We start from the raw sequence: 24,010 nt of genomic DNA on the forward strand, positions 1-24,010 counted from the left end.
ATCATTATTCTGAGTACATGTATGAAGACACAAATGGTGTGAAAATACTTTGTGTACAATCAGTGACTTGAAAAATCGTGCTGTATATGTGTAATATGAAATTATTTGCATTCTGCCATCATGTATAACAAATTAGAATAAATAAATAATTTAATAATAAAAATAAACATCAAAACAAACAAACAAAAACAAAACTAACAAACCAGAAAAACAACAGCAATAGCAAGCAAAAACAAAATCCAAGAAGGGAGATGGTGGCTTTGTGTGTCTGAAATATTTATTAGTCATAGTATTTCTCCACTGACCCTACAAACCTAATGTCAGAGAATTTCTGAAGAGTCTGCGAAGAGACTTGTCTTATTTCAGTTATGAACTGATAATTAAGGAAGCAAAGAAGACTGTACCTACCCAGAGATTGCCTGCGGTCATGAATTAGGAGCAGAAAAGGTGGGGTAGTAACAGCTGGCATTTCAACATGTGCGCTTTGCTTTAACAGGAAACCACAAACTAATCTTTGAAGCCCAACACAGCATGAAACACATAGAATTACTTGTCAGGGTTAAGAAATTAAAGGCTTGCTTATGAAGAAGTGGCCCACTTGACCACCTCCTTGCAAACAAGTCCAGACTGAAGATATGCTGCCAGAAGCTGATCTTGATGTCTAAGAATATGAAGCAATAATATGAAATGGTGGAGTAGAAAGATAAGCTAGTTTGGGGTCTTCAAGAAACCATACAGTATGGGAATCCACCCAGACAAGTAATACTTTGTTTGCTCATTTCTAAAATGATACAGTTGAATTTCAAAGGTCCCTTCTATTTCTAAAAATTCCATGATTATTTCGTTTTACTTGCTTATTACATTGGAGAATTATCAGTAAGCCAGACCTGTCCTCTCTACTCACATGTTACTTAGTCTCACAAGCAGAGAGAGTAATGACCACTTCTACGTGTGATTCTGGGTATAATGACATGGAATCTCAAGTTCGCAAACTTTGCAGGAACTAAAGCATTTCCCGATATTACACTAGAAGACATTTATTTCATTGTAATTTGGAAAGTTCTTGCTAATATTCCCTTATTAAAAGGAAAATGACCCTGAAAGACCCTAATTCTTTAGCACTGATTTACAGCTTTCTGATACAGTCTTATGGGTTGGAGGAGAGGAAGTGGTTGAAGAAGAGTGTGAATCTGTTGCACTTTTTGGGCTCCAGTGCTGTGAGTTTTTATAGGAAAGGGAAAATGGGATTGGGGATCATTTGGGGAGTCATTGGCATACACATGAATTTTAACACCTAATTCTGGAAGTCACTTATGTCTCTGTTATGGAATGAATATTTGTGTCCCCTTTTGTATTCATGTGTTGATTCTCTAACTTTCAATGAATGTGATGATATTTGGAGACTGGGCTCTTGATAGATAACTGGGATTAGATGCAGTTATGGGGGGGCATTAGTGCCCTCTTAAGAGGAGACTGGAGAACAAGCTGTCTGAGCATGCACCAAGAGATGGCCATGTAAGCACATAGCAAGTAAGCTGCCATCCATGAGCCAGGAAGATAGTCCCCTCCAGAAACTAAACTCTGCCGGATTTTTTTTTAATACCTTTATTTTTATGTGGTGCTGAGGATCAAACCCAGTACCTTCCACATGCAAGGCAAGTACTCTACCACTGAGCTACAACCCCAGCCCTTCTGCTGGATTTTGACAGTAGACTTTTCAGCCTTCAGAACTGTAGAAAATAAATTTGTTATGTAAGCCACTCAGTCTATGGTATTTGTTATGGCAGCCTAGACTGACTTATGTAATCTCTTTTAACCATGTGGTCCACTTCCCTTTCTTGTTAGTCATGAGTTAATTTATTAAATTAGCTTGAGAGAAATGTCCCCAAATCAGCTGGCATTGGTGTATCCCTAAATGTTATTCCTCCCCCAGAGAATGTCAGGCTGGTCTTTGTTTTGGAGCAGATTGTTGAAGTTGACAACTTTTTGGATGATGTTGACTGCTTTGGTTTGATTCATTCAAATAAGTGGCTGCACTTCCTTCAGGAACATGTCTCTCTAAATCTATCCAACATGTGTAAGCAGGTTTACTAACTTGTTATAAATGGGAGCTGGAAAGCCGATTAATAATTTTTCAAAAAGTTTGTCAGCATTTTCTAACATGCCCCAGAGAAAAAAGAACAATGCAAAAACAAACAAATTAAAAATAAACCCATCCCACAGATTCAGTGATTACAACAGGATTTTGCTTATAAAGTTTTTTTTTTTTTTTTTTTAACATGGGATTGAACCCAGGTTATTCTAATACTGATACACCCTTAGTTCTTTTTCGCTTTTTGAGACAAAGTCTTGCTAAATTGCCCAGGCTAGCCTTGAACTTTTGATCCTTTTGCCTCAGCCTCTGGAGTCTCTGGGATTACAGGTGTGTGATACCATGCCTGACTGCTTATAATTTTTTTTTTGAGAGAGAGAATTTTAATATTTATTTTTTAGTTTCTTCGGCGGATGTTGTGTCTTTGTGCATGTTGCTGAGGATCGAATCTGGGCCACACTCATGCCAGGTGAGTGCGCTACTGCTTGAGCCACATCCCCAGCCCGCTTATAAAAATTTTGAAGAAAAATATCAGTGTGACTACTATATTTACAAAGCACTACATATGCCATGGGGAAACATAAATTCATTATTTTATGGGATATAAATACACTGTCAAGCTATAGAAAACTATATTTACTGCTTCTTCCACTACCTGCAAGGGTAATATTTGGCTATCCTTTAAAAGCGGGATTCTTTAATAAAGTGGAAATGTTAACTATTCAGTGATTACCCTGTTTGTTTTCTTTTTTTCAGAGTGTCCGAGGAGAGAGCTCCATGAATTGATTTTATTTTTAGTTCTTTTTAACAGTTTCATGAGGGGCATTCAGTCTCCCAACCTAGTACATCCTCTTACAGATTCTTTTCTGATTTTGTTTTAACTACTAACTACAGTTAAATCTTAAAAAGTGTCATCATTTCTGCACTTGATTTTTACACTCCTGTTGCCTGGAATCCTCAAAACATTATTTCCTTACAATCCTACAAGAACATTTGCCAGCTGACAAACTTATACCACTTCTATCTTCAAAACCACACAGTGGCTCCACTTCCCAGTAAGGTAAAATTCCTTTGTGACCAGAACAACATTGATAACCTGGTGTCACTCTTTCTTCCTTAGTCCCTTCAACCTTCATTCCCCTTTATCTAATCCCATCAACTCCTATTCTCCCATCCCCTTATTGTGTGTTAGTTTCTGCATATCAGAAAAAACATTCAGTCTTTGTTTTTTGGGGATTGGTTTATTTCACTTAGCATGATAATCTCCAGTTCCATCCATTTACAGGCAAATGCCATAATTTCTTTTTTTTTTTTTAAAGAGAGAGTGAGAGAATTTTTTAAAATATTTTCGGTGGACACAACATCTTTGTATGTGGTGCTGAGGATCGAACCCGGTCCGCACGCATGCCAGGAGAGCGCGCTATCGCTTGAGCCACATCCCCAGCCCAAATTTCATTCTTCTTATGGCTGAATACTATTTTATTGTGTATATGTACCACATTTTCTTTATCCATTCATCTGTAAGGGCACCTAGGTTGGTTTCAGAGCTTAGCTATTGTACCACCCCTTTTTATTACAAAGTTCTTCCTGTGAGCTTCTCTTCTTCCACTTTTACTGTGCATATCTTTAAAATTATATCTTCTTAAAAATAAAAACAAAGGGGAAAGCTAGAATGACTGCCAGGAGAAAGTGACAATTTTCCTTTTCCTCAGCCATCCCCAGCATGAGATAGAAAGTACTCAGTAAGTTATAGGATTTATTTGCTGGACCTATTGTGCCCACATTTTGAGACGGAGCTTTTAGGAAAAGTTTGGGAGATAGCTTAATGGTATTCCAAATGTTTTTGAGGCACATCCTATAAAAATATCCACTGAATTTTTAAAGTCTGCTGGGAGCCATTAGCCAAGTAGGTATGACAATTTCCTTGCCAGCGTACCCCATGTTGCTGACATGTTGCAGCGACATTGAATGTAGGTGACCTTGCTCAAGGACCAAGGCAGATTAGGGTGTTCCCGGTTTTAAGATAATCGTGTTTAAGGCGTTCCCAGTTTAGGTTCCAGGTTTAAGGTTTAAGATTATTCCTCCCGGGAATAGGGCGTATTCTGCTGCCTGAGTTCCCCTTGAGTTCTCACGGGATTCAGACAGTATATTTTGGAGATAGAAGCCCAGTGGAGGTGGATTTGGGCAGAGAACGTGAATTTGGGCAGAGAACATGGATTTCCCCAGAACGTGATTGTAGACGGCTGGTGTGAGTTTGGGAATAAAGAGTTGCTGTTTGAATCTACAAGCTGTGTGGTGGCTCGTGATTGTGTGCCCAGCCAGACTGCGGCATTTGTGCCCAGCCAGACTGCGGCAAAAGTCTAAGACCTAAAAGAGACCATATCTATTTAAATTTATTGATGGATCAGAATGTATTATTAGGGCTTGCTGTTTTGCACAATGATTGGGAAATTCCATGACATGATAATAAATAAGAAAAAAAGAGGAAGAATACAAAATAGCTGATAGCATCTTCCATAGAGAAATTCTATTTTTAAAAAATAAGCATTGCCTCACATAAACCCAAATTCTGCCACATCAATTTTTACTATAATTATTGTTGTTATTACAACAATTCACAGAAGTTATATGTTAAAACATCAACGATGTTCAAGATCTAGGATTGCAAGCAAAAGATAGCTTTCTAGTACCACCTTGTGGCTAACTTGTTAATATATATTTTTAAGTTGACTGCTATGGAGACAGATATACAGATAAGTAGATAAACATGCAGAGTATAGCAGAATATCCATTTTGATATGTATATCATTATATATGTATCAAATGATACAGCTGGAATTAATTTGACAATCACTTAAACCTTGAGTAGGGGGACGGATTTTATTCCATAGATTCAGATAGGGAAGGACTTAATTTGTCTGTAATTAACTTAATCTCATATAATTCAGGAGCCCCCTAGTAGCTTTGCCTATGAGTTGTTCTAGAAGAGTTACAAGGTGTCAAGGCATCAGGAAGTGTGAGAAGTAGTTCCTGATTCTTGGTTGTTATACAACATGGGGCACTGCTAAATTACTTGTTGCTTATTTCCAGCTACAGGACTTCTTCAAGTCTGGTGTATGTCTCTGGACCCCTCTTGGGCTCCTAGAATTCTCTGCTGCCTTACACTACATTAAGCCCCACCTGGCTAGACACATCATACGATTCATCTTCCCTGTGCTCTCTCTCTTGGCTCCACTTGGGAAAGCAGCTGTCTTTGTTTTCTGTTGATAATAAAGCAATACCACAAGCTGGTATCGGGTAAGTTATAAATAAAAGAGGTTTGTTTTTTTTTTTGTTCATGATTCTGGTCTAAAGTCAAGGGGTGGCATCTGGTTATAGCTTTCTTGCAGGCAGAGTCCTTAGGCAGTGTAGAGCATTATAAGAGGCAGGGAATGAGGGCACATGTATTTTCTTTTTCTCTCTTCTTAAAAAGCCACTAGCATTTAATCACAGAGGTACCACCCTGATGATTTTTATTTAATCCAAATCATCTCCCAAAGGCCCTGCCTCTAAACACCCTATTTGGATTAAGTTTCCATCCTCTTAATACCTTACAATCAAGATTAAACTTCAATATGTGTTTTGGTGGGAACAATCCGTGTTTAAATTATAGTAGAAGCACATTCTCATAGGGTTTCCCAAATAATCCAGGATTTTAATTTTGATCTCTATAATGAAAACAGGGATCAGGATTCTTTTTAGTGAGTCACTGACGTATTAGTATGTGACTTCTAGGCTGGGGATATAGCTCAGTGGTAGAGTGCCTGCCTAGCGTGCATGAGGCCCTGGGTTCAATCCCCAATACTGAAAAAAAAAAAGTGACTTTTTCCTCCTCCAAGTTCTAGGAAGCTGAAAGCAAGCCAAGACAATATTCCTTCCTAGAAATAATAGATTCTAAGTAAGCTACTTGAACAAGAGAGAAAGGGTGGAGAGATGGCAAGTGGGTGTGGTTAGGGGGCAAAGGGTGGAAAGAACTATCTGTAATAGCAGTAATAAAAGCATATTGGTCTTATTTTAATAGTATATCACTCTACTGTGCCAATTTTATAGGTGAGAGCCACCTGGAGTAGATTCCAGAGCACTGTGCTGTGTCATGCTGGTATGCCACACATTGTTTACAAGCATATAATCGTCCATGTCCCCAATCCTTGGGCAGTTGGATAGGAACCAAAAGAGTTGAAGTTAATTCTCTTGGCCCAGTCACTTCTGGCTAAGATCAGTCTTATTTCTATCCCAATATATTAGTCAGAAGAAGCTAACTTTGTATTAGTTATCTGTTGTTCTATGACAAACTGAACCTACACCTTATTACTCAAAGGGTAGCACTTTATTTGCTTGTGTATTCTGTGGGGAAAAAAGCTGGGCTATGTTTGGCTAGGAGGTTCTTTTCCTAAGATTGTTCAGGTCACTTATGTAGCTGTAGTGATGTGGCAGCTTGTTTGAGGCTTGACTCTCCAGTATGGCCTCTTTCACTGATCTAGCCTCTTTTACATGTCTAGCCATTGGTACCAAAGGCTGGACTGTATGTCTTCTGCAGTGAAACTTCTTTACTTGATGGAAGAAGAATTCTCACCAGCAAGAGAGGGTAAACTGTAATGCACAGACACAGTCTTAAGTAATTTTTGCTTATTTCCCAGTGGCCAAAGCAAGGTGCAGAACCAAAGGACAGATCGGGGTAGGAGGAAAAGTATACAAGGATGTGAATACAGGGAAATGCAATTCATCAGAGCCATTAAAGTGACCATCTACCATATTGTTATAATAAACACATTCAAACATTTCAGTGGTTTACCACAATCGTGGATTGTTTTTTACCCATGTCACAATTCAAAGCAGGTTGGTGAGGGGATTTCTACTACCACCATTCAAGAAACCACAACCCTTTTATCTAACTGCTCTACCATTCTCTAGAACTTATAGCAGACCAGAGAGGAAGACAATGGAGGATTGAAGGAAGATTTTAGAGACCAACCCTGGAAGTGGTATGTCAGTTTCAGCCACATTCCAATGACCAATAGTAAATGCAAAGGAATTGGGAAATATTATAATGCCCAGGAAGAAGAGGAGAAACTTACTTACTGGAAAACATAAATATCTTTGACACAGTTAATGATGCTAATAACCTACCCACATTTGTTCTGTGTTTTAGCTTTCTTTAGCCCTTACCTGTATAAAATAGACCTCCTCTGCCTAGCTCATTGGAACCCATTCTATTTTATGAAAAGAAGTGTTGACAATTCTAGAATCATAAAGTCAATTAAGATCTTTTTGTTGTTTTGGGGTGCTGGGAATCAAATCTGCAGCCTCATACACAGTGGACGAGTGTTCTACCCCTGACCTACATCCCCAGACCCGCAATTAAAATCTTTAAACAAAATTGTCATAATGTTGTCTTTTGACAATACCCTGACCACCAAATGTCAAATATTTTGTTCTCTTCTAACCACATAGAATATACATATAATCTCCCTGACATGCCCAAAGTTAGCATTTGTTGTTGACACACAGTTCTCTTTATCAGGTTTGTATGCTGTACCAAAGGTGAGATAACTTATATACTTTGTAAATATGTTCTATGTTTCTTTCCCTACCCTTCCACCACCCTATGTAAAGTGTTGGAGCAGTACTTGTATACTTGCCATAAAATGTTCCGTTTAGATAAAGGACAACTGCAAGACACACAGCACTTACTCACTGGTCTCTAGTGATCCTGACATGACGTACCCTTGGGCACACATTGAGAAGGCCACCTTCTAGGAAGACGGGAGAAGTTGTTTCATTTTTAATTCCTAATTCTGTTCTCCAGGTGGGACATCCTTGTATATTTTTCTTTATGTTCCCTGGCCCCACTCTCTGCAGGTTCTTACTTGTCCATGGTCCTCCTTAACCACATAAAGAATGGGAATGGGGAAGAATATCCTATTTATGGTTGTACAACTTTTAAGGTCTGCCTCTTGATGAAGCAAGCACTGAAAGGCAATAGCAAAGGTGGCTTTACTATTTAAACAATCCATCAAAAGCTTTGTTTGTTTGACTTCATGTTTCTTTGTAAATAAATACAAGTTCCTCAACATATTTACAGGCTTCTGACATTTATTTCCAATCAGTTTCATACACCAACACTACACTTGACGTTCATTCCTAAATATAATTCTCTAGCTTGATTTGTTTCTTTGTTCCTCACTCTGTGCCTCTTTTCCTTTATTTAAAGTCAGCTACCTTTTGGCTATCTGAAACAACAAGTGAGAAGACCAGAGCTTTCATCCGATCTTTTCAATAGAGTTGGGTCATTTGCTTATTGAGAAGTTTTACTGTGTTTGCTCCTTGAGTCTTTTAAAATATCATTTGTTCTACTGTTTAAAATTTAGTAGCAGTTAGTTTTCAAACTTGCAAGGATCTGTATTTCTAGACTCTCTAATCCTTTTTATTTCTGCAAATTCTTTTCTGAACTAATTTCTCTCATGTAATCATTTGCCAGATACAGACAATAACGACCAACACACACTTTTTATTTTGAAATAATTTTAGACTTGTAGGAGAATTACAAAAACAGTATAGGGAGTTTTTCTATACCCTTGTTTCAGCTTTCGCTAATACAAACTGTGTCACTACTGTGACCAAAATACATGACAAGAACGATTTCCAGGAGGTAAATTTTTATTAGAGCTCACTCTTTCAGAGGTTCAGTCCATGGTAAGTCAACTTGATTGCTCTGGGTCTGAGGTGAGGCAAAACATCATGGTGGAAGGACTCAGCAGAGGAAAGCCACTAAACTAGTGACAGCCAGAAAATAAAGAAGGGACCAGGGACAGATAGTCCAAGGCCACAACCTCAGTGATCTGCCTCCTACTGCCGCATCCCACCTGCCAACGGACACCACCCAATAGTCCCTCTGGCTACTGTGGTCAATGGATTACTGCAATAAAAGGTTCATCCACTGATGATGCTGGAGCCCTAATCATTTCCTAAAAGCTCTGTACCTAGTTGTATTAGAGACCACGTTTCCAACACATGAGCTTTGGGGAACATTCCAGATCCAAACAACACAAACCTCTTACCTAACTATCAATTACTGAGTTCAGAAAGCTAGTACAACTAATTTAAGTTTTGCCAGTTTTCCCACTAATGTCTTTATTCTGGCCCATGTTCCATTCCAGAAATTCTTGTTGTATTTGGTTTTCATGTTTTCTTAATCTCCTCCAATCTCTGAAAAGTACATGTTTTCATAATCTTGACAATTATGAACATTACTGGCTATTTTGTGGAATGTTTCTCACTTTGAATTTTTCTAATTTTTTTCATGATCAGATTGATATTTTGTATTTGTGGTGAGAATACCACAGAAATGATGTTATGCAATATATATGTAGGTAATGGTGTTGATAAACTGTATTATTGGTGATGTTAACTTGATCAATTGGTGACATAAGTTTCTTCATTGTTAAGTTACTATGTTCCCTTCATAATTAATGAATTATAGAGAAATATTCACAGAATATGCAAATATTTTGCTCACTATTTTTATTTAACATCTATAAATGATTCTTTCCTAACATAATTATGAATGTGTTGTTTCCTATGGTGATATTCTGTTTTTATCATCCTTTCTATATTTATTAAATAGAATATTTCTCTAAGGAAGAGCTTTCCTTTCTCCTATTATTCATTCATTCAGAAGAATGAATATAATAATAATAATTCTTATTAATATATTAATAATATTATGTTGTATATTATAAATAATAACTAATATTATTTATTAATATCACAATGGACTCATGGATATTTATTTTATTCTATGGGTTGTAAACCAACACTATAATTATTCATGCATTACTTAAATTATGCCAACTTTGATGCTTAGTAGAACCTGGAGGTTGATTCCTGTGTTCTTTTGACAAGTCTACATGCTCTTTTACACAATTTCCTTTTTTTTGACATCTGAAGATGTTTCAGGTTCATGTTATCTTTGTCCTATTCCAGCTCTGGATTCAATCTTTTTTCTAGAGGGCCTTGGTTCTCTTTAAGGGAAAGTAACACTAAGATTTGGGTACTAGGTGTACTCACTGATACCTTGTAATTGCTTTTAGGCTCACTCAGTATTTATACTCACAAATACATACTTACACATCTATTTTTAGTTCTATTTTTTTAGTATTGGGGCTTGAACCCAGGGCTTCACAGATGTCAGGCAAGTGTTCTACCACTGACCTACATTCCTAGCCCTATTTTTAATTCTCTCGTTCTTTCTCTTTCATTCATATATATACATATTTCCAAGAGTTGATACTGATACCACTGATTCGACTCCAACATTGCAGAGCTCATTCTCAACTAATTCCTTCTTCAACATCTAGCTGCAGACCAGAAAAGATAAAGAAACATACCATACATCACTTGTATCTACATTCTATTGAAGAACTCAGCCACATAGTTTTACAATAGGAGTAAAATGTGGGGAAATATGGGAGGAATGTGGTCTACTGTTGATCTCTGAAAGAAGAAAAACATGAAAATTTATAAGCATTAGTATTCTTTGTCATACCCAGTCTGTCATGCAAATATCACTTTCTATGTATACCATGAGATGAAAAGCTTGGGAAGCACTAATCTGGAAAGATTAAATGACTTGCTCAAATCGAGAAGCAGATAGATTTCTTCCAGTTAAATTATATTTTCTAGGATTAAACACCACTTCATTATTACTATTTGGAAATATTTTTGATATGCAAGTAATAAAGTCAGTGGAAAAATACCAAAATGGAACTGTAGTAAGTAGCTCTAAAACTTTCAATTTAGAACATAATTTTGATCTCAATCTCTAAGTCAAGTAAATATATGAGTGTTTTAATGTACATCTATTTCTTGGGTTTTTTTGTGTATATTTCAGTTCCCAAACTATCATTATTTGTAAGATATGACATCCTGTTAAGCATTGCAACACAGTTGACTGTGATTAACATAGTGGGCATTATAATAAACTCTTTCAGGATGAGTTGCTAATTTATATCTATGTAGGGATTATTATATAGACATTTTGCTGCAGTGAGATGATTGTTATCTATCTATGGCTTGCTCTCTTTATTGTTATCTATCTATGGTTTGCTCTCTTATAAAGTCTGTAATACATCTCTGGATATTAGGATAGTCCACTCTCAAAGCTAGTCACCTGTTTTTAGCAAGGGGCAGAATATAAGACCTAACTTTCCTTGTCCAGAACTCTTTCTAGGAGTCAATAAAAGATATCTGGAGTTTAAGGATTATGAGGAATGTATTCTGAGGGCAGAGATAACCAGTCTTAATTCTAGATTCTAAAACACCTATTGTGTGCTGACAAAACAGTGACAAACACTATAAACAAGGTTTCTGATTATAAGAAGTTTATATCCTAGTGAGAAGAGCAAATAAAATATTTTCAAAAAGTGGCAAATGAAAACAGATTGATGTGAGAGAGCATGCCTAGGCAAGGGATGGAATTCTGCTTTAGATGATGATAAGTTTTCAAAGGAAGATAGCCTTATGCAGGAGAAAATTATCCAAGTGCAAAGTTCTCCAGATGGTAAGGAGCTTTGTGTGAGAAAAGAGAGAGAGAGAGAGAGAAAGAGAGAAAGAGAAGTGCATCTGAACACGATACATTATCATGATGGTGAGGGCAGCCATAAAGTGTCTTGAGGTCATGGTACAAATTTAAGGTTTGTTCTAATTGTAGTGCAGAACAATTCAAAGTCTTTATATTGGGGTGTGATGCTATTTGCCTTATATTTTAAAAAAGATTAGTCTGGTTGCTGTCTGGAGGATAATCAGAGGAAGATCAGAGTGGCAGGGATTAAATTTATGTTAGTGGGATTGCAAATCAGTGTAAATTCTCATAACCTTCCCTCACTACCCCCAGACTAAAGGGTCCTACCTCCATATTCCATCATACCCAAAATATGAAATCAATAAATAGTTATAGTATTTATAACTATGACTTAATCATTAACTTGTTTTTTGTCTGTCACCCCATTTAAGGTTGTGAAATAAAATATAGACTCTCAGTTAAATACGAATTTCGGGTAAAGGATAATTTTTTTCCACTATGTGTTTCCAAATATTGCATAGGAAAGATGGATACTAAAACATTATTCTTTGTTCACGGGAAATTCAAATCACTCTATTGTCTGTATTTTTATTTGCTTCATCTGGCAGCCTACTCCCCCTAGAATATAAACCCCATGAGGGCGGGAACCTTTGTCTATTTCCTAATGCACATGGAGAGTGTAGCATACTGCTGGGCAGTAGGAAGCTGTTCTGAAGGAAGGAGCCAAGGATTAAGCCAACTAATAAGTAATTGAGTAAAAGGATGAACGAGAACACCTCCGCGGGCGGCGAGAGGAAACCTCACCATCACCTCGGTGGGAGTTTCAGTCTGCACAGCTGCCGCCTAGCGGGACGGCTGACGTGCTGAGGTCACGGGCTGCGGCGGGCCTGGTGACGTCATCACGCTCGCGCACTCCGCCGCTCCGGGGCTTTAGTGGCGCCGGCGCTTTTTGGCTTGTTGTGGTGAATGCTAGCTTTCCGGCGACTCTGACCCAAGAGCGGCTGCCGGCTGAGACGTCGGGCTCCCGCAGTTGCCCCTGAGGCCCACATTCCCTGTCGTTGGCTGTCAGCAGCAGGCCTGGCCGCTCCCGCGCGGGGAGAACATCTCCTCAGGGCCATGTCCAGGCCGAGCAGCATCTCCCCGCGGCCGCCGGCTCCGGGCGGTGGCGGCGGCGCCGGTGGGACTGGAGGCGGAGGGGGAGGCCCCGCTCCTTGTGGCCCTGGGGGCGGCGGCCGGGCCAAGGGCCTGAAGGACATTCGTATCGACGAGGAGGTGAAGATCGCAGTCAATATCGCTCTGGAGCGCTTCCGATACGGGGACCAGAGAGGTGCGGTTCCAGACAGGGACCCCGCAGGCCGACGGCCCTTCGCCCCCGGCCAGCAAACTGGATCCCCTGAGTGATGGGGCTGCCCCAGAACAGGAGGGGAGACCGGGGCCGCCCACCTGGCAGCCCTACGAGGCTCAGCCCGGGTTGGAGCGCGGTGGTGCCCCTACGGTGGGAAGTGAAGAACCGCAAGCTGCCGTGCGGGTCCGCTGGGTTACTGACCAGCACTTGCCTGGCATCAGAAGGCGGGAAGGTCAAGTTGCTCCCAAGCGGGAAGTTTTTCTTTTTCCAGGACTTTGAGCAGCCTTGGGCAGCTAGGGCAGCGTTTTTTGGGTATTGGTAAGCCTCTACACTTACGTTATTTAAAAGCAGGCTTAGCCTTAACTAGTTAACATTTAAGCTACAAAAGAAGGAAGTCAAACAGATAAGTAAATGCACTTGCAAAATGTTTAAATCTTAGTAACATCATGCTAAACACTTTGACAAATTAAACTTCTCTTGGCCTACGAAGCTATTCCACACCTTAGAAGACTCTGTCTTGGGTCCTATAATTCAGGACCAGCAGCTCACCTGTGGTGTCTGTACAGCATCATTGAATGCTCCCTCCGTTTTGCTGACTTAAATAGAAGACTTTTTAGTTTCAGTCCAAACTGGGTGACCTGGAAGAGTAGTTTTGAACTTCTACTAAAACAGACGTAAAGTATCAGCACTATGTAACAATAAATCTCATCCAAAATAATGGAATATAAATTCGGTATAGTTTTGAAAGCAAAGACAGTGGAGTTTCATGTTGAGAACTAATGCTTGCATATTCTCATTGTTGAAGGAAATAAACATTTTGTTAATTAAGCAAGTAAGGACTATGTAAAAATACTAAATTATGTTCATCAGTCATTATATCAGCTCAAGATTCCAGCAGTCTTTGGTAAGCATCAGAGTCCTTTATCATATTTAGGTTCATTACATGGTTCAAAAAAATTAATATCAGAATTCTGGTAAGCATTCAGTGGTTATTGAATTCTTACTTTTCACAAAATATAATTTGACTATATGCTTATGTGTTTTTTGTAATTTGCATTTTTATATATTACTTGAAAGAGAAAGAAAATTGTTCATCCACAAATGGTACTACTTTTTTTTTTTTTATGTAGAAATGGAATTTCCTTCTTCACTGACCAGTACTGAAAGAGCCTTTATTCATCGGTTGAGTCAATCTCTTGGTTTAGTTTCTAAAAGTAAAGGGTAAGCTGATAGTTTTTCTTATTTTAAAACAGATTATTTATCAAAAAAAGGGATAAATATGTCATGGTACTTAACCACTGAACCACATCCCACCCCTTTTATTGTTTTAATTTTTAAAAAATTTGAAATAAATTTTTTTAATTGTAGGTGGACACAGTACCTTTATTTTATGTATTTATTTTTATGTGGTGCTGAGGATTGAACCTAGTGCCCCACACGTGCTATGCAAGTGCTCTGCCACTGAGGTACAACCCCACCCCAAGTTGCATAGGGTCTCACTAATTGCCAAGGCTGGTCTTGAGCTGGTGATCCTCCTGCTTCAGCCTCTGGAGTCTCTGAGATTACAAACCTGTGCTACTGTGCTCGTCTGGTAGCCTTTCTTTCAAAATGAAGACGTGATGGATTTTGTTTTCCATCTCTTCCTAACAAGTTGAATGTACTTTGGTTTTAGTTTTAATAGTTGCTCATCTTTTAGTGAAGATAGTCTTCTTGTAGTAATACCCCCATTTTGTGATATTTAGTATATCTTCTACTAAAGTTTTCTTTGAAAGTCAGGTTTCACATGCCAAAAATTCCATCTCGTCTTTGTTTAATTTTTTTTCCTCAACTGAAATCATTGTGTTTTGGTCCTAAGAGAATACTTTTCTGAGTCTGTGACTTGTTTATAACCAAAGCAAAATCTTTTCCTCTTTTAATTAATGCAAGTTAGACAAAATGAAGTTTACAAAATTAATGGTTAAAAACTTGTGGAATGAAAAAATACTAAGTTATGTGAAAGTAGATTTTCCACGTATGTGGTTCTTATCCCATGACTGTTACAGTCACTACTTAATAGGTACTGAAGTAATCTACTCACCTTGACCAGAAGGGTATACCTCTTTTCAGTTTTACCCTTTCATCTTATAAGGGTTCAAAGTAGTAATGTCTCTTGAGGAATTTTTTGACACCATTAAAAAGAAACCCTGCTATATTCAGTGATAATAACAGCAGCTAACACTGAAGTGCTCTTATGCAACAGTCACTGTGCTAGATGCTTTAAATGGATTATCACTTAATTCTCTCAATAGTTTAATAAGATAGGTTCTTTTATTAATATCTGGTACCTATATAACAGGTGAGGCCATGAAAGCTTAGAGGTGGTAAGTGATTTTCTTAAAATCACATAGCTAATAAGTGGCAGAGCCAGAATTTGAACAGTTAATGTGTAACTAAAATAATTATTTTTTTGTGGGGGAGGGTACTGGGAGTTGAATTCAGAGCACTTGCCTAGAATACACAGGGTCCTATCTCTAATCTGTATCACCACCCCTTTTTAAATTTTGTTTTGAGGTAGGTTCTTGCTGAGTTTGCCCAGATTGGCCTTGAAGTTGTGATCTACCTGCCTCAGCCTTCTGAGTAGCTGGATTACAGGTGTATGCCTTGCTTAGTTAATACATTTTGATGTTCATTGTGAGTTTATAGCAATGTTCTGGGTGCTCCAAGAAGTTAGGTCAAAAATAATGTGTGGGAGGTCTCATTTTCCAGGTACTTATAGTCCAATAAGGCCATACTAAGAACAAATTTACTACAAACTGTGGATATAGCATGAAAGCAGCTGTATTCATTTTAGTGGCAAAGTTATTTGGTTGGTTATTAAACTATTAAGTTTCTAATTAGTCATAAAAAAGTCCATATTTTTTTTTTAAAGAGAGAGTGAGAGAGAGAGAATTTTAATATTTATTTTTTAGTATTTGGCGGACACAACATCTTTCTTTGTATGTGGTGCTGAGGATCGAACCCGGGCCGCACGCATACCAGGCGAGCGCGCTACGGCTTGAGCCACATCCCCAGCCCAAAAAAGTCCATATTAATATATTAAAGTTTAATATGTTAAACTTTAATAAATTTGTAATTCTATATTACTTACAGTATTGGGGTGAAAATGATTTAGATCTTTTATCTCCCTGCTTAAGGGAAGTATAAATATAGGGTATAAGAAATTAAGTATTTATATTTAGTAGGCATCTAATGAATGTCTTGTTTTTTTTAGAGGCATTAACTCCTTGATGGCTGTCATCTTTTTTTAATCTTTTTTTTTAGATGTTGATGGACAGTTATTCATTTATTTATATGCAGTGCTGAGAATTGAACCCAGTGCCTCACACATGCTAAGCAAGCACTCCATTACTGAGCCACAATCCCAGGCCTGGCTGTCATCTTTTTAAGTAGTCATTTCTTTGGCTTGTTAGATAATTTTTTTTCTTTCTTTCTTTCTTTTTTTTTGTGCTGGGCATCAAACCCAGGGTAGTATATGTGAAATAATCTACCACTGAGCTATACCCCCAGCCTCTTTTAGATGATCTTTTAAATTGTTTTCAGATTTGGAAAGTGGAGAATATTAAGGCATATGGCTGTTTATGTTAAATGCTTAATAACATGTTTAGTAAACTGATAAATGGATTAATAAAAAAATTGTATCAAATTTGATTGGTTATAGCATCATTTTTCTTTTTTTGGTGGTGCTGATGGGATACTAGGGATTGAACCCAGGGCCTTGTATATGCTGTTTGTGCTCTACCATTGAGCTAAGTTCTCAACTCCCATCATTTTTCTTCCAAAGGAAGAAGCCATTGAAATGCCACAACTTCACTATAACATGCATTGGTTATTTTTACACTTTGAAATTACAGATAAGAAATTCTTATCTATAATATTATTACATTAGTTTTAGTTAATTTTTATTTTTAATTGACTAATAATATATTTATAGAATACATTGTGATGTTTTGATACATGTATACATTGTAGAAATCAGGGTAATTTAGCATATATATTACCTTAAATATTTATCATTTCTTGGTGGTGAAAATTGTGTGTGTGTGTGTGTGAGAACTTTAAAAAATTCTCTCATAGCTATTTTGAAATGTGCCTTATTGTTAACTATAGTCATTATACTGTGAAGTAGAACACCAGAACTTATTCTTCTTATTTAACTATAACTTTGGACCTGTTGACCAAAGTCTCCCCTTTTGCCATCCCCATTGAGCATTTGCTTTTATGCTTAAAAACTGCATGTGGGGGTTGCATTTTGTTATTTAAAAAATTCTAACTGGCCATGGTGGTGTACTTCCGTAATCCCAGAGGCATGGAAGGTTGAGGCAGGAGGATCGCAAGTTCAAAGCCAGCCTCAGCAACTTAGTGAGGCCCTAAGCAACTTAGTGAGACCCTTTCTCAAAGTAAGAAAATAAAAAAAGGGCTAGGGGATGTGGCTCAGTAGTTAAGTGTCCTTGGGCTCAATCCCTGGCACAAAAAACCCAAAAATCTTGTGAAGTTATTTATGTAGCATTATTTTCTGTGGCTAGTTTCTAGTTAATTTTTCTTTAGAAAGGAGGTTTTTATGTTTTTCATCAAAACATAGTATCAATAGCCTTGGAATGAATACCTGATAAAATTTTAGTGTTTCAGTTAATGTAGCAGTACGTAATCTCTACTATACTGAATATTTCATTCAATGATGAGGTGAATATTTTACCAAAAATTTCATTGATCCTTTTGTGATACTGTCACTGTGATGCTGAATGTGGTAGGAACAAGCACTAATAGCCACAGGTGGACTCTTTTATTAAACATAGAAACTGTCAACTTTATGCTGTGTTTCTGCCCTACCATCTGTGCTAAATCTGAATTCAATACATTTTAAATGGTAATGGCTATGTCATTGCACCTGCTTAATGTGAATTGTTTTTATAAATAAAAGCTGTTAGGCAACCTATATTAGGAAGGTTTCATTTTGACTATTAATTTGATTGTAGGATTGTTGAAGAAGGAGAGTATATTTTACTCAACATTGTAATTCTAGTTTCTACCACAGTGCCTGGCCTAAAGTAGGTGCTCAATTAATGTATGATGATAGAAACCATATATTTAGTATTTAGTAAGGAATCGTCAGAAATTTAAAATTGTTGTAAAATAAAAGCCTCATTTAGAAGCCTTATATAGGTAAAACTGTATAGGTCAGTTTCCAGTTTAATATCGTTTTTATAATGAAGCTATTGATTACAAAATTTAAATCTAATTAGAATCATAAAAATTATCAAAGTAAGTAATAGTTGTTGTATTTATGACTCTGTTGCTTTTTTCTATAATATGCTGGTGATGTTAATAAATGGTAAAGCATTTTGTAAAATATATTGGGTGACTTTTTTTTAAAATTTAGGAAATCAGCCAGATGTGGTGGCACATCCACCTGTAATCTCAGCAACTTGGGAGGTTGAGGTAGAAGAATGGGAAGTTCAAGGCCAACCTCAGCAATTTAGTGAGATCCCTTCTCAAAATTAAAAAAAAAAAAAAAGGGAGTTGGGATGTAGCTCAATGGTAAAACGCCCCTGGGTTCAATCACCATTACCAAAAAAAATAAAAAAATAAAAATAAATAAAAATTTTCTCTGATAATTATATAATAACTTTCATTTATGTTAGAGCCCATGCTGAAGGTGGAACATAGTAAAACCTCCTGACATGATTACTTTTACACTATGGAAATTACAGATATTTTTATCTGTAACTATTATGTTTACTTTTAGTGAAATGTACTTGACAGTATATCATTTTAATCACATAATATTCCTTTGAAATAGATATTATAATCTTAGACTTGAGCCATTAAATAATTTTCTTATGGCGCCACAGCCAGTAAGTGGTAGAACTGGGATTCAAACCCATGTCTTGTGAGCCTTCAGGGCCTGAGCTCTCAGTACAATTAGTGCCAGATAATAGCCTTGTGTTATTAAATCATTCAGAACACTTGAGGATTTCCTGTGTGTATAGCATTTAACCTAGTGTTTTTGGAGCTACAGAAGTATAAAAGACATGGTCAGTTCTGTACTAGATATAAAGAAACAAATGAATTTCCAGGAAATAACTTGAATAGTTATAGATCATCATTACCTTTTAATTAAAGAGCCTGAAGCTTTGAAAAATCTGTTCTATTAAGAAAAAATGTATCTGAAATAGTTACCAGAAATTCTGTTTTATGAATTTTTGGTTCAGCCACTAAAACTGGCACTTTTAACAGGTTTTCATGGGAGTGTGACATTACCAACATACTGTGGAAGCATTCAAATGGGACACATTAATCTGAACAGTCAGCCATAGCTTCTTCATTGTCACTTTTAGGTTCTTTTGTTTAGAACCCCACCCCAACCCCACCCCGCTCTATATGCTTCACAGCATGTATTAACTGGTGATGTTTAAGTCTACCATAAAGTCTGCTAAAGACTAATTTTCAACACTTCTGGATAAGTAAGCCTCCCCCCCCCCTTTTTTTTGCTGATTTCAAATTAAATTTGCCACATTTTGAAATTTTAATTGAAAATAGTCTTGTGGCCATTTTAGCCCTAAATTTCTCTTTATTGCATTTTGGGAGGATGTTTAGCATTTTATCCCAAAAGTGTTTTGATTTTTTAAAATTGTTTTGCTTGAGAAAAGTAGGCATACATGATATGTGAACTAGTTGACTGTATGTAGTAAACAAATGATTTTTATTAATATTCAGAAAGGGAGCAAATAGATATCTAACTGTGAAGAAGAAAGATGGATCAGAAACAGCTCATGCAATGATGACCTGTAATTTGACTCATAATACAAAGCATGCTATTAGGAGCCTAATTCAGAGATTTCCTGTTACCAATAAAGAGCGAACTGAACTTCTGCCTAAAACAGAAAGAGGAAATGTGTTTGCAGTTGAAGCTGGTATGTATTTTCTGGTGAGCTTCCTTGTTTACCCTGTTATTTGATGACTATTCTTTTTCCATTTAGATTTATTTTTAAAAACTTATAAGAAATAAGTTTTCTCAGTTTGAATAGTTTGTTAGAAATGATTAAGAGTTGTGAAAATTTGGGAACAAAATGCAGTTTTAAGGCTTGTCATGGAGTTGAACCAAGTTTTTTTTTTTTTTTTTTAAGCATTATAGCAATAGCTAACATTTACTGAGCACATATTGTATGCTAGGCAGTATACTAACCCATTATAAAAGGCCTCATGGCAACCTTTGCCCTATGAAGAGTTAAATGATTTGTTTAAAGTCATTCAACCAGCCAGCAAACTAAACAGGGATATATATACTGCCTTGATGCATTAATGAATAAAATTTTGAAATGGGGCTTTAGTATCTGTTAATGGATTGGTAGACTCTTTAGTTCATTAAATGGCTCCAGTGTAGAAAAATTATTATTTTGGTTAGAAAATGAAGTTGTAATTTTACTATTTGGAAAAATAACTCCCAAAGTGAGACATTTATTTTATTACCTATAGTGACAGATTTGCATAATTATCGCTGTCTTTTGGAGCAGGTCTGCAGCAAATATATGGTCTTCAATATCAAATAACTTGTTTTAAATATAGGCAGACAAAACTTATTTGGAACTACATGGAGAATATAAAACATATCTTTTTTATTCCTTCTTATGTTAAATGTGGATATTGCTAAAAGGCTCAACTAGGAAATTTGTGAAGCATTCCAACCTTGTATTTACACATGTAATCCTGTTTCTCATTTAATCATACATGTATAACTTTAGAATATATAGGTTATTTTCTTTTTCTGTAATATGTTTTCATATTGTATGTCACAATTCTTATAAATATAATGCACATTCTTTCCTACTATAAAAATTTAATTTTCTGTGATACTACTGATGGAAACTTATGGTAAACCTGAAAATAATTTAGATTATCAAAATTGTGTTTTTAATGATTATTAAAGAATCAATTTTTATTCATCTATGTTGGTACTGAAATTTGTAGTATATTCTATAGTAAGTATAGGAGAAAAACATGAAGCATTGAACACTTCTTTTTCAATGTTGATTATAATTTTTTTGTTTTTCCATTCATTTTCAAAGAAAACCGGGAAATGAGTAAAACAAGTGGGCGACTCAACAATGGCATACCTCAAGTTCCAGTGAAAAGAGGAGAATCTGAATTTGACTCATTCAGGCAGTCTTTGCCAGTGTTTGAGAAACAAGAAGAAATTGTAAAAATAATTAAGGAAAATAAAGTAGTTTTGATTGTAGGAGAAACTGGGTCTGGAAAGACCACACAGGTTTGTTTCTCTATCCCATGTTGTAGTTTTATATCAAGTTTATTCTACTTGTGTTTATAAACAGAAAAATAGAATTATGGTTATTATACTAGTGGTTATTTCAGAAATATTACTGGGAGTACATTTTGAGAATTTGTAGAAAGGAAATATTATAAATTATTTATTTTATAACTATAGAGTAGTTTATCTTAAATCTAAAATAGAGGTGAAAATGCAGATTAGTATTATGGAAGAAACATGGGCTCAGATCTGGAGTTCAAATTTCAGTTCCTCACTTATTTGATGTGAAGTTTTAGGCTAGTTTTATAATCTCTGTGAGGTAGAGTCTTCACTTATAAAATGAGACTGCTACTTTTTTAAGGGTAAGATTTAGAGAAGCTATTTCTATAAAGCACTTGGCATACATGGCGTTTTGTACATAGCAGCTAAAGTAAAAGCAATAAAAAATTAATATAGTTTGAGGAATAGAATTAATAGGAATATGTTTGACTTGGATGTTTAGAATCAAAGCATATCTTTGCTATGAAGTTCCACTCACATGATAAAAACTGGAAAGTAAATATGGTGCAACACAACCATCTCTTGCTTACATTCTTTTAAGTTTCAGCATTTTGTGATGGGTATTAAAATTATCTTGCTATTGATTGAGGTTCATATAAAAGTAACATTTCTTTCATAGACAAAATTTAGTTTCGACAATTAAGATTTTTAAAAAATATTTTTAGTTGTAGATGGACGCAGTACCTTTATTTATTTATATGTGGTGCTGAGGATCAAACCCATTCACACGTGCTAGGCAAGCACTCTACCACTGAGCTATAACCCCAGCCCAACATTTCTTATAGTTATATTGGTTGGCTTAATAAGTAGTCAGTTTGTAAGGAAGAAAGGTTTATTTAGTTAATGGAACCTGGGAAGTCCAAGAACATGGCACTGGTCACTGGTGATGGTTTTCAGAATCATAATGTGGTAGAGGGCATCCCTTGGCTAAACAAAGCATATATGCTAACTTGGATTTCTGTTCTTATTAAGTTGGTAATGCTGTCATGGCAGCCCTACCTGCTTTACCTCATCTGATCCTCATCAGAAAGACCTCACCTGAACACCATTAATATAAGAATTTGGATATTAAGTTTTGAACTCACAAACTTTTGGGAGACACATTCAAACCATAACAGAGAAGTTGACTATATCTAAAAACTTTTTTAGTTATTTATTTGTAGGACTTAGTCATTTAAACCTTAAAATGAGCTAAATAATTCATTTTTGTCTGAAGACAAAATATGTTTTTTCTTCAATATAAGTCCTTGTATGACTTAGTGAAATTCCATAGAGTCACTTTGAAGAATCTCTTTGAATGTCTGATTGATTTGTAATTCCCCTTATTAATATTTGTTTTACAAAACTCAAACATTATGGAAAATATTACAGAGAAAATGAAAAATAGAATTATAATTTTCCCATCACGCTTTCTACCTGTTGTGAGAAACTTTGGATACATTTCAGTTTTTCTTTGGGGAAAGAAGTGGGGGATAATGTATGTTTTGTTTTTTATCTCTCTCAGCACTGATTTATTTTATATTTAAAAAACCCCAAAGGTCTCTTTATAAGCATTGATATGTGATGATGTTTTTTAAAAACAAACATGGGATAATGACATGTTACTTTTTTCATCTCAGAAACTGGAGGTTTTCCATGTTACTACCTAGAGATATACTTCATTTTAAAAACACCTACGTATAGTATTCCTGAATATTTTTATAATGATAAAAAACAATGATTAAAAAAATGTTTATGGTATGCTGAGTTTTTACAAGAGCTGTCTTAGTTCAGCCTTTCAATAAGTTCAAAGTATGTAGATTTATTTAATTATCTTTTTAGAGATAAGGAATAAAAGCTAGAATTTATGGATATTAAGCTGCCATGGTTAATATAACTAGGAAATAGAGCAGGAATTTTGGTATTATGTGTTGTATTTACTTTCTTATGTTGTATCATAATGTTTCTTTGCTTATTTGTGGAAGTTTCAATGAGATAAATTCCTAGAATTGCAAATACCAGATTAAGAATACCGTATTAAAAATTTTAATAGTTAGATTAACTAGTTATTGTGTAATAACTCTGAAAAGAATTAGCATTAAAACAGTATTGACAGTATTGAAAGTTTTGAATTTATTTTTAGAACACTTTATATATTAAGTATATATGCCTGTTGTCTGTTAAACATGTTAATTTCTCAGAATTTTAAATTTGATTTTAGTTTTACTTATGGTATCTTTGCTTATGTTATACAATATGTATGAAAAGATATTATATTTCACTTATAGTTGAAGAAATAAAAATCAATGTTTATCATATTGGCAATCTAAAATTTTTATTTAATAAAATCTGTCAATCTTTAAGACTTTGAACCATGCTAAAGGAGGAATTTTCTTACCATCAAATTAAAAAACATTTCCTATAAATATTTTATGCTCATATTGTCATTTGAAAAATTCACTAGGAATTTATTGTATCATATCAGGTAGAAATTTTTTTGTCAATGTCTAGATGTATTCAAATATAACCTTTGTCTGATAACCTATTCTCTTCCCCTATAAAATGTAGTTTTTGATCAAATATTAAGTTTCTGTGTACTTGGGTCTATTTCTG

The 24,010-nt window shown here is 35.8% G+C and overlaps 1 protein-coding gene across 2 annotated transcripts in view; it reads left to right on the forward strand.

The window, feature by feature from the left end:
* The first annotated feature begins 12,660 nt into the window (after positions 1-12,660).
* Ythdc2 (YTH N6-methyladenosine RNA binding protein C2) overlaps positions 12,661-24,010 on the forward strand; it is an 83,139-nt gene continuing 71,789 nt past the window's right edge. For both annotated transcript variants that reach the window (XM_071612193.1, XM_027941134.2), the window contains exons 1-4: positions 12,661-13,038; positions 14,187-14,277; positions 19,810-20,006; positions 21,159-21,358. In XM_071612193.1, coding sequence (XP_071468294.1) covers positions 12,828-13,038; positions 14,187-14,277; positions 19,810-20,006; positions 21,159-21,358 — 699 coding nt within the window. In that variant the 5' untranslated portion in view covers positions 12,661-12,827. The remainder of the gene's footprint in view (positions 13,039-14,186; positions 14,278-19,809; positions 20,007-21,158; positions 21,359-24,010) is intronic.

The sequence above is a fragment of the Marmota flaviventris genome, chromosome 5, assembly GCF_047511675.1.
Source record: "Marmota flaviventris isolate mMarFla1 chromosome 5, mMarFla1.hap1, whole genome shotgun sequence".
NCBI classification, from domain to species: Eukaryota; Metazoa; Chordata; class Mammalia; order Rodentia; family Sciuridae; genus Marmota; species Marmota flaviventris.